A 13,211-nucleotide genomic window follows, 5' to 3' on the forward strand; every position below is an offset into this window, starting at 1 on the left:
CGGGCACGGGTAGAACATGCAAACTCCACACAGGCGGGTCCGGGGATTGAACCCGGGTCCTCAGAACTGTGAGGCTGACGCTCTAACCAGTCGGTCACCATGCCGCCTGTTTTTGGTTCATCCGAGAGGTCGAGGTCAGGTGCGCCTTACACACTATTGTTCATATATCCTGCTTTTAAAACTACTACAATAAAGTGGTACAATTTGGCTTCTTTGGCTTTTCTTGCGATGCTACCACAGAAGGGTACCATTAGAAACATGTGCTGAATACAGAACAGGAACTGAAACTTGCTGTGACTGTGGTTAAAAAAAAAAAAAAAAAAAAAAAAAAAAAAGGTAATAAAAACTAGTAAACAACACACTTAATTCCAGCAATAGCTACAAAACGCCACTAGGTGACAGCATCGCTTTGCAAACACTTTCCTTAAGAGTCTCAAATAGACGAGGATTCTTACTGTATATTAGTTAGTATACAGCAGTTAAGTAATGTTTACATTTGTATGACAGTTGGGAATGTTAAAATCTCACATTTCCCACAGATGTAAAGGTTTTAGAATGGATTCATTGACTTTACAAGATTTCCTATGGGAAAAAAATTTGTTAAATACTGTTTGCTAATGAAAAACAGTCAATTCAACTTTCTTCTTCAAAACACATTCAATCCAATCTTTTTATTTGAAGTACTGAAGTTCTACAAATAAAAACATGCCAACTATTATTTGCATGTGACACATTTAAATGAACAAATCTAAACAAGTGTTTCTACATAATATACACATTGTAAACATTCTACAAACAGGCACGTAGGGAATGAGGTGCATATACAACTCTGGAATACGTGTGTGTCGCTCAGTTCAGGTTGTTTGCTTTTAACGATGGTAGTTAAGAGTTTAAAAAGCAGAGAATAAAATCACTTTTGAAAAATTTTATGCAGTGCTTAAAAAATAAAATAAAATAAAAAATAAGGGGGGGGGGGTCACAGTTCAGTACGTTCAGGGGCGCTCGTTGACGGGGGCGAGGCGGCTCTGCATCTCATACATGACTCGCCTCATCAGAACTGACAGGTGCTCGTGGATGTTGAAGAGCTGCTGAGGCGAGCAGCCGCTCAGATGGGGTGGAGTTACAGCGCGGTGGAGGGCATCCAGTCGGGCCAGGACCCCCCCGGGAGCCCCCGACGGGCTCTCTGGTGAGCCGGACGCGCTCAACTCCGGCGTCGCCTCGGCGCACTCTTCCTCCAGTTTGGCAGGGGCGGGCTCATCAGTCAACTCCGTGGCTGCAGAACGATATATGTTGACAAAATATTACACTGTCACCTTAGGAGTGGGGAAGCATTTTCCTTTTGGGGGACATTTCAATATTTTGTCCACCAAGGGCCATGACAAAATATGATTTATAATAATAAAAAACAAAAAATATATATTTTCAACAAGCTTTTAGTATAATATTTGCAATCACATTCGTACTTTCATATGAAACAATTTAACTCTGTCCCAAAAAGGTTTGTATCGGCCACAGATGCCACAAGATGGCAGCTAAGCATTACTTTTCAATTAGACAGCGCTTGAAATGGTGAATACGGGAGTTTCTCAGGTTCCCCCCAAAAAAATCCTCAATTAGGTGAATTCAAAAAATAGTAATTGCAAATATGCTAGGTAAAATTGTACTCTTTACCCGTCTTATGACCAATTTAAATTGTTTTTTGAAAAACTATCTACAGTACATAGACTGGAACCGCGATAAAAACGACCCTGATATGGAAAAAAAAAAAAAAAAAAAGTGAAAATTCGTTCATTAAGTGCTTAAACTGTTGCATACACTCACCTAACATGTCACCGGGCTTCTCCTCTTCATCTTGGTTTGGCGCTGCGCACGTCTCTTCCGGCTCAGAAGTCATCATTTCCATCTCCACGAAACTCTTCAGGTCGTCTCCACCTTTGCCTTTACGCTGCAGGGGCATTGGTCATGCGTCAAAACACACACACGTGACCTCTAGTGATTAAAAATCTAAAATGATAAAGGCTCCAGACACCTGTTGCTCAAAGGTTTTGAGGGCTTTCTTGACATTGGCGATCTTTGGCAGGTGAATGGGGAGAGTTTTTATTTCCTTGGGAGTCAGAGCGCTGAGGTCGCCGACCGTTTTGATGTTACGCGCTCGAACGAGCTGCCCAAAACCGCGGGACCTGGAAGGATGTCCACACGGTACAAGAAATTAGTTCCTGATGGCAATCTTTTAAGTAACGTGGAAAAAAAAAAAAAAAAGGGTTAGGTTCAGGCTGCGGTTGAGGTTGCACGTAAACCCAAAGAGAGCAAGACCAAGTTTTTTGTTGGACTTTGTCAAACATAAAACTTTGAGACTTTTCAGCTTTTTAAAAATTAGCCCCTATCAATGCAGTCTTTTTCCGTGACAATTTGACCTTTGGAAGTTGTATTCAAACCCGAGCTGCCAAACTGAGCAATCGGGGGAGAAGAGCCTTGGTGAGAGAGGTAAAGAAGAATCCCAAAGATCACTGTGGCTGAGCTCCAGAGGTGCAGTCGGGAGATGTGAGAAAGTTCTAGAAAGTCAACCATCACTGCAGCCCTCCACCAGCCGGGGCTTTATGGCAGAGTGGCCCGATGGGAAGCCTCTCCTCAGTGCAAGACACATGAAAGCCCGCATGGAGTTTGCTTTATATAAAAAAAAAAAAAAAAAAAAAAAAAAAAAAAAAACCTGAAGGACTCCAAGATGGTGAGAAATAAGATTCTCTGGTCTGATGAGACCAAGATAGAAATTTTTGGACTTATTTCTAAGCAGTATGTGTGGAGTAAACCAGGCACTGCTCAATACAGTCCCAACAGTGAAACATCATGCTGTGGGGGTGTTTTTCAGCTGCAGGGACAGGACGACTGGTTGCAATCGAAGGAAAGATGAATGCGGCCAAGTACAGGGATATCCTGGACGGAAACCTTCTCCAGAGTGCTCAGGACCTCAGACTGGGCCGAAGGTTCACCTTCCAACAAGACAATGACCCTAAGCACACAGCTAAAATAACAAAGGAGTGGCTTCAAAACAACTCCGTGACTGTTTTTGAATGGCCCAACCAGAGCCCTGACTTAAACCCAATTGAGCATCTCTGAAGAGACCTGAAAATGGCTGCAAGGAGGAATGGCAGAGGATCCGAAAATCCAGGTGTCAAAACCTTGTTGCATGATTCCCAAAAAGACTCACGGCTGTATTAGCTCAGAAGGGTGCTTCTACTAAATACTGAGCAAAGGGTCTGAATACTTATGGCTGTGTGATATTTCAGTTTTTCTTTTTTTAATACATCTACAAAAATGTCAACTATTCCGTTTTTCGTCTGTCAATATGGGGTGCTGTGTGTACATTCATGGCTGCAATATAACAAAGTGAAATATTTAAGTGTCTGAATACCTTCCGCACCCACTGTATATTTAGTGAGAAAAACGGTGACGTTAAATACTTATTTCAGGCACTGTAGGCCTACTGTGTTGCTGAAATGTTGTGTATTCCTCTCCACTGCTATTTGTTTCCTTTAAAAATAAAAATACTGTATATCAAGGTGTCAAACTCTAGGCCCGGGGGCCAGATGCGGCCCGCCACATCATTTTATGCGGCCCGCGAAAGCAAATCATGCTCGTCAACTTCTGTGATTTTTGCTCAAATCTGTACCCAAATTCAAAATTGTCGTGATAATAAACAATAATGTTGAGATTTTGCATTTTTCTGTCCCCAAACCCTTCTCCTACAGTAACTTAAACAACACTTGAACAAACTATTATCCTCGTCTTCTGATTTCAAAACTAGTTATCCCTCAATTTGTTGTGCAATGGTAATAATATGTTGCATCATTCCCAAAAATACATGGCTGTATTAGCTCGAAAGGTTTTCTAATGTATTTTTCGTATTAATTTGATCAATTGTAGAATACCCTTGTTTAAGTTAAGCAGTGGCTATGTTGTAATTTAAATACACATTTTGTTATTATTGGTATTATTGAAGGTATTGTTTAGGATTTTCTCATTTAATTTTATTAAATTTATACATATGTTTAAAGTTACTTTATGTATTGGTTAATAATAAATGGGTCAGTTTTCCTCCTACCTACTGTTCCTGATTATTTTTCTCTGAGTAGTATCACTTGATCAAGCCAATTCTAACATTCCATACTACAAAATAAGTAATGTATGTATGATAATTGCTGATATTGGATCAGACCGATATAGGTATTTTTCAAAACTCAAGGCTGCAATATCGGTAAACTTGTTGGATCGGGACATCCCTATTAGTTAGTTAGTTAGTACAAAGAAGTTTGAAATTTTGGTTGAAATGTCTTTAAATGCCCGTGCTGAGCGCCTGTTGTGTTTTCTCCATTCATCTCACCAAATGCTGGATGATATCTGAGGTAGGACCGCTTCAACGGGTGCGGCACACCCGACCAAGGCGGGGTAGATGCAGTCTTTGGAAACGGGGCGAGGTTCCTGGCTCATCTCAGAAATCTTGGGGGGGACAAATGCTAAAAGTTTAAGTGTGAAGCTGATTGGGACGACTGTTGGTCTCACAGCTAAAATGGTGTGCCGGTTCCTAATTGGTGCACATACCAGGCATTTCTTGGAGCTCCTAAAATTCGGACTGTGAAGATTCCTGGGACTCATAGTCAGGGCCCCCTTTGTTGGTGTCGTAACAAACTACAACACGGGTGGGGCAGAAAGTCGTGTTAAGTCTCATACTGAAAACAAAATGACTAAAAGGACTATTTTAAGCTAAAACCGGTTGGCAACGTTCGTACTTTAGGCTGTGGGAGGTTGCTGACTTTGGCTCTTCTGGGGGAGCTTGTTCTGACAGCAGGACTACGGCGATCAATATCATCCGCAGGCTCCTGCTGTTGAATAGGATTAGCAAAAGACACGCGCCTGGACTGCAAAGAAAGATGGCTCAGTTACATTCACAGAAAAAAACTGTTAATTCCAGTTGATAAAAGGTCACCAACCTTAATAAGAGGAGAGGGTGTCTCCTCCTCCAGAGGTCTTTTCTGGCATTTTTTGAGGATGCTAGTTGAGGGAGAGGCTGAAAGCGACCAGGTTCCTTTGGTCCTGTTATTGCCCGGGCTGTGGACCATGTCTGGCATCAACTCAGCCTCCAAGTCTTTCAGCTTTGTCGGAGAATCCTGGGAGATAGCCGTCATTGTGGATTCGGTGGTACAAACATCACTTTGAGCAGCTTCTGGATCGTCGTCCGTGTTCGGCATCTGGGTTTTATCTTCACCCTGGCATTCCCTTAAAGGTATATTCTCAGTTTTAACGCACTTATGCAGAAGTATAAAGTCTTGTAAGACCTGGTGTGATTTATCCTCGATATTGGCGGAAGAAAGTTCCGCAGCCTTTGTAAGCTCATTTACTACGCTTGAACACTCTGAACCTGAACTCTGGGTTTCCTTCATTGGAACAACTGTGTCTTCTTCGTTGACAGCATTACACTCTTCTACTATCGGTGTAGTCTCCTCCGATGAGGACTCCGAGGGCTGCAGCTTCTCTTCTGCCACCTCGGGGGGAGTCAGTGGGTCTACAGCAAATGCCTCAGAGGACAAGACCTCCTGACTCTGCTCAGCAATGGTCCCTTCTGATTCCAACATTTCAGATAAGTCCAAGTCTCCGGTGTCACTATCTTGTGAAGGAGAGTTTGCTTTAGTTTGAGAGATTTGTTTCCTGTCCTGCTTCTTGCTCGGTGACAAGCTGAGAGAGATCTGGTTCTTTGCAATTTCAGGCTCAGGTTTTTCTTGAACAGGCTCCAGTGCTCCAGGAGTGGCGACATCCATTTGTCTTTCTTTGCAGTTGTCAGACTTCTGCGGTGGTTCAAAAACTATGGAATCTTGGCTTTTGGGGAAATCCTCCTGTAATTGAGAGGGTTCTGACATTTCTAGAGCCACCAAATCCTTCTTTGTAACAAAACAGTCAATGTTGTCAGACTTGCCAGTGAGAGGACTTAGTGATTTCCCCTGGGATTTCCGTCTCTTTGCAGGCTGGGAACATTTTTCTCTGGCCTCTGACAATTCAGATTCTAATGACTGTGTGTTGGCTGTCAACACTTTGGAAGATATTCGTCTTGATTTCCTGCCTTGAGAAGACTCTGTGGATACTGCGACATCTAAAGACTGAGCGTTTTCTGGAGCGGAAGTAGGACAACACTGATCATCTATGTTGCTCCTTCTTGTACGACTGCCTTCTCTGGCCTCTGCTGGACTATTTTCTTGAGAATGAGACTTACTCTGCTTTCTGGACAAGACCTTTGGTTCACTCTTATCCTCTGCTGCCTCTGAAGATGTCTTACTTCGTCTACGTCTTTGGAGAGGCTGACTATCAGTGGCTTTTTGCATGAGCTCTTGTGACTTTTGACGAGTTTCAGGCTCATCTTTTTCTATGTCCTCCGGTTTGCTAAGCATGCAACCTGGTGTGCTTATTCCATGTTGGAATGCATCTCTAGTTAAAATAATCTGAGACTTTTTTTCCTCTTTTTTGCTCTGTTCTATAACTTCAATTTCTTGCGATTGGCCATGAGTTTTGGATGAGATCGAGGCTATTTCAGAACCTGACTTATTTTCATCCTTTATTATTTGCTCAGGTAGCTGAAGCAAAGCAGTTTGGATTGGTTCTCCAGGTTTATACAAACCCTGTGCATGGGAATGACTTCCCTCCATAATGTGCCTCAATTTTGAAGGTCTGCCACGTTTTCGCTGGGTCTGGGTTGCAGTATCTGACCCGGTGTCCGATTGTGTGTCTGTCTGACTGGACATCGGTTCTGGCTTAAGAACCTCCTCAGATTCTGATAGGGATTTGGAAGTTCTGCTACTCCTTCGTTGTGTCTGATTTTCAGTATCATACTGAGTGTCTGATTGCAAGTCTATTTTACTGGATACTTTCCCAGATGTAATCTCTGGACTCATAAACTCCGCCTCCTTGGCCTCAAAGGATTTTGGAGGCAGGTCATGTTGTCCCTTTGGTTTCGGAGTGTCTGTTTGACTGGACATTTTTTCAGACATCTTAAGACCCTCCTCTTTAGACTCCCATAAGGATCTGGAGAGTCGGCCACTATTTTGCTGTGACTGGCTTTCAGAATCAGCCCAAGTGTCTGATTGATTTAAGTCTGTTTGACTGGGCATTTTCTTAGACAACAAGTCAGGTTTAAGATCACCCCCACTGGGGTCCTGTAAGCAACTGGTACACTGGGTGCCATTTTGCGGCGAGTTACCTTCAGAATCAGCTTGAGTGTCTGGATATATGTCCGCTTGACTGGACAGTTTCTCAGGCTGTTCTGGATACTTAAGAAATTCTTCTTTATGCTTCAATAAGGATTTGGGAGGTCGACCTTGTTTTCGCCGTGACTGGCTTTCAAAATCAGAGTGAGTGTCTGATTTCGGCTGATATTGACTGGCCATTGTTTCAGATACAGTCTTTGGGTTCTTGTCCTCCTGTCTGGATTTGGTAGGCCAGCTGCGCCTTTGCTGAGAGTGGTTTTCAGAATCGGACTGGGCGTCTGATTTTAAGTCCGTTTGACTAGATGTTTTCTTAGGCTTCATAGGATCTTCCCTGGTCTCCGGCAAGGATTTTCTAGGTCGGCCGCGCTTTGGCTGTGACTGGCTTTCAGATTCAGACAGCAGGTCCGTTTGACTTGACTCTTGCGATCTGGTGCTTCTCCTTTTGTTTTCAGATTCATGGAGGAAACCCTCTGAGCTGCTGTACAGCTTGACCTTCCTGTGTGATCGAACTTGAGGCTTAGTTTGACTTGAGTGACGACTGTCACGCTGAGACCTCAGTCGTATTCTACCACTGTCCTCTTCACTGGCCACCTTGCTTCTCGTATTTGGTCTGTTCTGTGGTGTGCTTGAATCAACTGGACTTTCTCCTCGGAGTATATGTTTGGCTTGTTTGCGGTGTCTCCGCTCACCTGGAGAAGTCAAACTCTCAGACGACTGCGAAACATCCATAGTCTCTTGAGAGTATCCCTCTGGATCTGAGCTTCTCACGTCCTCTGATGTGGAAGTCAGTGTGGTATTGTCCAGGACCACATCTTCAGTCTGTGTGTCTGGGATGACATCATCATCTTCTCTTTCATTACTCGTAAGCCTTTCAGTCAGCCTTAACGGCTCAACATTCCAGTCACTGTGCATTTTGGGCCTTCGCGGTGATTCTTGGAGGTTGTTCACTTGACACTTTGATAGTTCCTGCGAGGACAGCTCAGAATTTTGATCAATGGGTTCTTGGGAAGTCTCAGGGGAGGGGGTGTTTAGGTCCTGGCTACCAGAGGTCTTAACGAGGGGACCTGTGAACGATGACGTAGTGCTGGGGCTTGCATGCTTTCCCTCAGTATATTTCTCCAATGTAATGAAGGATTGACGGCGGCTGCCACCACTGGACTTTTGGGGCGTTCCAGAGACTAAATCTGAAGAGCTTGACATGTTAGGACTGATGTTTTTTTCAGCTTGTGCATCCATGTTTTCTACACTGCCGTTGCTTCTGGCATCTTCCTCCATTGAAACACTGGTTGACTCTGGTATAATTTCCTGCTCTTCCTTCGCCAACTCCTTTTCTAAGGCTTTTGGGCTTGACTCTGGTACAATTTCCTGCTCTTCTTTCGCTGACTCATTTCCTAAGGCTTTCATGCTTGGAAAATCTTGAGTCTTCTGTGTGTGAATATCAGCAACCTCATTTGACAGAGGCTCCTGAGGAATCTGTAAGCAAACATGAAACTGACAGCATTAGATGGTTTAAAGGTGCTTTACAGCCAATTGGAGTTGTAGGAAAAGAAAGGACAAAAACGCATTTCTTCATTGGCTGAATGTTTCATTACCTCGACTGGAACCTCTGGGGCAACTTTGTCAGGTTCTTCAATTGTTATTTTTCTCCTATGGAAAAAAAATATTTGACAAGTTCTGTTTTTTCACACTCTTTTGTTTCATGTTGCACATTGAACTTAGCACTTACAGAGTGTCTTCTTGGCTTTGTGTGTACTGTGTGAAAACTGTAGTATCCAAAGAGGCATCCAGGTTGTTGTACATGGCAGGTATGTCTACCCTATGTCACAAAGAGTATATTTTAACACAACCCATGTCGAATTGAGAAGAAAATGTATTATTAAAATAATACGCGACAAACAGTACCTTTTAGTCCTTTTAACCTCCTTCTGGTGTTCTGTTAAAACTCTCTCCTTTGCTTCAGGTGGAATGAACACAAAGTCAACAGAGGCTTCTTCCTCCAGTATCTCCCTGCGGGGAAGTTTGGGGGAACCAAAGTCCAGTTTTGTCTGCCAAATGGAATTCGGTATTGCTCAAATAAAAGGAGGAAAGGAAGCTTAGACACAACTTTATACTTGATTAAAGACTTACAGAAACCAGTTTAGAAATCCTCGAGGAGCTTGGGTCATTCAGCTCAGCCGTCTTCAGCAGCAGAGAGTCCCTCTTTCCAGTAGAGGCAACTATCACACCACTGAGTTTGGTTTCTAACTGGGAACTCTCACTCTGAAGAGACAAACCACAAACATTAGGAGGGAAGAGTAAAAACTGGAGGAAAAAATTCAGGACAACTCACGGAATACTGTCCACTGAGCTCATCAGCAACACTGACAGCTTCAAAGCCAGGAAGAATGATGGGAGTCTTTTGCTTCACTTGGCTCAGAACTGGTCTGTAAAGAAACCCCGTAAACAGGAATTACAGTTACCTCCACTAAGCCTCAGGTCGAGCTAATTGTTCTGGAGCAAACTGATATTTCATGACGATTTCCAGACTGCAATACGAGGTGGTGGGTTTTTACCTTAGCTCATCCGGGTAGATCAGGCCGACTGTTTTGGCGAAGGTGGAATTCCAGAAGTTGGTGACAGCTGTGCGGTACTGCTTGTTCTTGTGTGGGAACAGCACACAGAGCAGCGGCGAAAGCAGAGCCAGGAGGTCATTGTCATTGGCCAACGTGGTGCAGCTCTGAATGCAGCAAAAGACTTCACCCAGAAGCTTCTCCATCTGCAAGGGGGGGAAACCATTAATTCTAGCAGGTAAATTTCAAATTACAGGTAAGACGAGAATCCACCTTGGCAAGAATCGCCGTCGTAAATCTAGGCGGCTCGCAGGCTGCTTGTTTGTAGAGGCCTGAGAGATGTGGCATTAGGGAGGTCAGAACCTCCTTTATAGCGTTAGCTAGCACCAGGTTGGTAAAGTTGGTAGACAAGACAGAAAGCAGCGCCACGCCTGTGGCCTCTGAAGGAATCTCCTCCCCTGCCAGGTAAACATCCAGACACTGAACCAACAGAGACTGGAAGGTGGACAGGTTCCCAAGGGCCTTGTTTCTCTTCCTGGTCCAGTTTACTGGAGTGTGTGGAGCTGCAGGAAGAGGAAGTTGAACATGATTGTGGAGAGGAGCCAGCTTGCTATTACAGAGGGGAAAAAAGTGTCAAGTAAACTCTCCATGAAAATAGTTTTCCAAAGAGAAAGAGAAAATAAGTGGACTTACACTTGAGTTTCTGCTGGAACTGTGGCGTGTAGGGAGAGAAGTCCACACATTCCACCATGACTTGAAGGATGCAGGCAAAAGCTGTCAACGTCAATGGAACCTGAAGCAACAAACAATGGTTTTTAAAAGTTAGGATATAAGCACAAATTACTTAGGAGACTTATTTTGGGTTTTAAAACAAAATATTTTCAAATTATGGGTGTATAGTTCTGTGTTTTAAGCTGGTCATTGACAGAAAAATGTTTTAGTGTTGGTGTGTGACTTGAGAATCTCCTTTGTATGATGTAATACTGGTTGTTATGTTGTAAGACAAGTCAAATTGTAGCAGTGGAAATTTATTTTACGTTGTTGAAATGTCTTTATTTAGGTGGGATAAACTCCTTGAGGTGCAATCTCTCGTTTACGAGGGCGTCCCATTGAAGTAGAATATTCAGGGTTAACGCCACAATCAGTCTGCATGTGTGAATGATTATGCTTGTATTACTTTCTTCAGGTTTTTCATTTGCAAAACAGGTGATTAAAAAAAATTAATAAATTCTCTCTGTGATTCACCACAGTTGGGACTGAGCCTTATCCATCCCCTGAACTGCTTTCTTCAGGCTACTGGTTGATTTAGAGGGCCTTACAATTAGGGTTAACATGCCTTCTGTAGCGTGCTAATACATGCAATCGTGACATATTTTGTTTTAATTGGCATCAGTGAAAACATTTTAGACCCTGCTGCGAGGAAAGATTATTTAAAAACTGTAAATGTGAATAAACAGTGGTGTGAGTACTGACCCCCTTTTCAAATGCTTACATTTTTGCATAGTTTCCCCACTTTGATCATCAAACAAATGTAAATGTTCAGATGTACCCCAAGTGAACTTTAAATGCTATTTTTAAATGGTGATTTCATTTATTAGGGGGGAAAAAATATTCAGTTACCCAACCCTGTGAGAAAAAGTAATGGCCCCATAAACCTAATAACTGGTTGTGTCATCCTCAGCAGCAACAACTGAAATGAAGTGTTTTCTATATCTGGTAATGAGTCTTTCACATCTCTGTGGAGATATTTTGGCCCACTTATCCTAGCAGAATTGTTTGAATTCAGCAAGCATGGGGGTTTTCAAGCATGAACGACCTTTTTAAGGTCATACCACTGAATTTCAAACAGATTCAAGTCCAGACTGACTAAGCTACTCCAAAACCTTCATTTTGTTTTTTTAAGCCATTCAGAAGTTGATTTGCTGCTGTGTTTTGGATCGTTATCCTGCTGCAGAACGCAAGTGCGCTTCAGCTTGATGTCACAAACTAATGGCTGAACATTGTCCTTCAGGATTATCTGTTAAAGAGCAAAATTCATGGTTCCATCAATCAGAGTAAGTTGTCCTGGTCCTGAAGAAGCAAGCAACCCAAGACAATCACACTAGCACTCTCATGTTTCACTGTTGGAATGATGTTTTTTTTCTGAAATGCTGGGCTACATTTACTCAAGATGTAACGAGACAAAGACCTTCCAAAAAGCTCAACGTTCAACTTGTGAGTCAATAAAATATTCTCCCAAAAGTCAAAAGTAAGACGAGCCTTTGTTCTTTTTGGTCAGCAGTGGTTTTCACCTTGGAACTCTGCCATGGATGCCATTTTTGCCCAGTCTCTTCCTTATTGTTGTGCCATGAACACTGACCTTAACTGGGGCAAGTTAGGCCTGCAGTTCCATAAGAGTTCTTTCGTGGCCTCCTGGTTGAGTCATTGCTGTTCTCTTTGGGTGATCTTTGTAGGCCGATCATTCCTGGCAAGGTTCACCACTGTTCCATGTTTTTTCCACATGAGGATGATGGCTCTCTCTATGGTTCACTGGAATCCTAAATCCTAATTTATAAATGGCTTTTGTAACCCTTTCCAGACTGATAGATCTGAATTACTTTATTTCTCGACTGTTCTGTAATTTCTTTCAATCGTGTCATTTTGTTGCAGCTTTTTTTTTTAGATCTTTTGTCTGACTGGGTTTTGTTGGGACAAACTCTGTTTAAGGTCTGGAGGTAATACAGGTCTGGAGGTAAAAATCAGGCTTGGGTGTGATCAGTGAAAATTAACCAAACACAGGGCCAGGTAACTTTGAATAGTTTTATTTTCTTAATAAATGAAATCACCATTTAAAAACAGCATTTTAAGTTCACTTGGGTTATTTTTGTCTGATATTTACATTTGCTTGATGATCTTAAAGTGGGGAAACTATGCAAAAAAATAATTCAAAAAGAGGGCCAATACATTTTCACGGCACCGTAGTTTAAGATATGTGCACTTACTGAAGGACAGTGTTGGTGCGAAGCAAAAGCATCACTTTTTTTTTCATTAGCCAAATGTTTAACATATATTTTATATATTTTTTTAAACTTAAGTTACAGGTTTTTCACTGCACAGCGATCATGTTTATAGTTGAGTGTTTCATTGCTATTAAATTCCAAATTGAAGTTCATTTGTTTTAATATTTGTATGCTTAAAAAAAAATTTGTGTTTCTGGCGAAAATAAAAAAAAAAAAAAAATAAAATGTGGACGACGATGGCTTAAATGTTCTTACTGTAAGAGCATTCCGATCCACCGTGGCTGCCATTTTGACACACAGCTCCTCGCAGCAGATATTCTCCTCGGCAGTAACCACCAGAGCCGAACAGCGTGCGAACACCTTGTACAATTTGGACCAAGTAGACAACATGGACTTCTGGGCTGCCTGTAAAGGAC

The 13,211-nt window shown here is 42.5% G+C and overlaps 1 protein-coding gene across 4 annotated transcripts in view; it reads right to left on the reverse strand.

Moving 5' to 3' along the window:
• Nucleotides 1-579: 579 nt before the first annotated feature.
• rif1 (replication timing regulatory factor 1) overlaps nt 580-13,211 on the reverse strand; it is a 31,336-nt gene continuing 18,704 nt past the window's right edge. For 3 of the 4 annotated variants that reach the window (XM_061691428.1, XM_061691426.1, XM_061691427.1), the window contains exons 21-36: nt 13,051-13,200; nt 10,490-10,589; nt 10,070-10,359; nt 9,800-10,002; nt 9,577-9,670; nt 9,375-9,506; nt 9,150-9,292; nt 8,974-9,063; nt 8,840-8,894; nt 4,986-8,720; nt 4,785-4,913; nt 4,597-4,683; nt 4,379-4,494; nt 2,030-2,180; nt 1,822-1,945; nt 580-1,273 (exon numbers count right to left, since the gene is read on the reverse strand). In XM_061691428.1, coding sequence (XP_061547412.1) covers nt 993-1,273; nt 1,822-1,945; nt 2,030-2,180; nt 4,379-4,494; nt 4,597-4,683; nt 4,785-4,913; nt 4,986-8,720; nt 8,840-8,894; nt 8,974-9,063; nt 9,150-9,292; nt 9,375-9,506; nt 9,577-9,670; nt 9,800-10,002; nt 10,070-10,359; nt 10,490-10,589; nt 13,051-13,200 — 5,880 coding nt within the window. In that variant the 3' untranslated portion in view covers nt 580-992. Of the gene's footprint in view, nt 1,274-1,821; nt 1,946-2,029; nt 2,181-4,378; nt 4,495-4,596; nt 4,684-4,784; nt 4,914-4,985; nt 8,721-8,839; nt 8,895-8,973; nt 9,064-9,149; nt 9,293-9,374; nt 9,507-9,576; nt 9,671-9,799; nt 10,003-10,069; nt 10,360-10,489; nt 10,590-13,050; nt 13,201-13,211 lie in introns of those variants that run through there. The other variant, XM_061691429.1, reaches the window with a different exon arrangement.

The sequence above is a fragment of the Phycodurus eques genome, chromosome 12 (assembly GCF_024500275.1).
Source record: "Phycodurus eques isolate BA_2022a chromosome 12, UOR_Pequ_1.1, whole genome shotgun sequence".
Taxonomy (NCBI): Eukaryota; Metazoa; Chordata; class Actinopteri; order Syngnathiformes; family Syngnathidae; genus Phycodurus; species Phycodurus eques.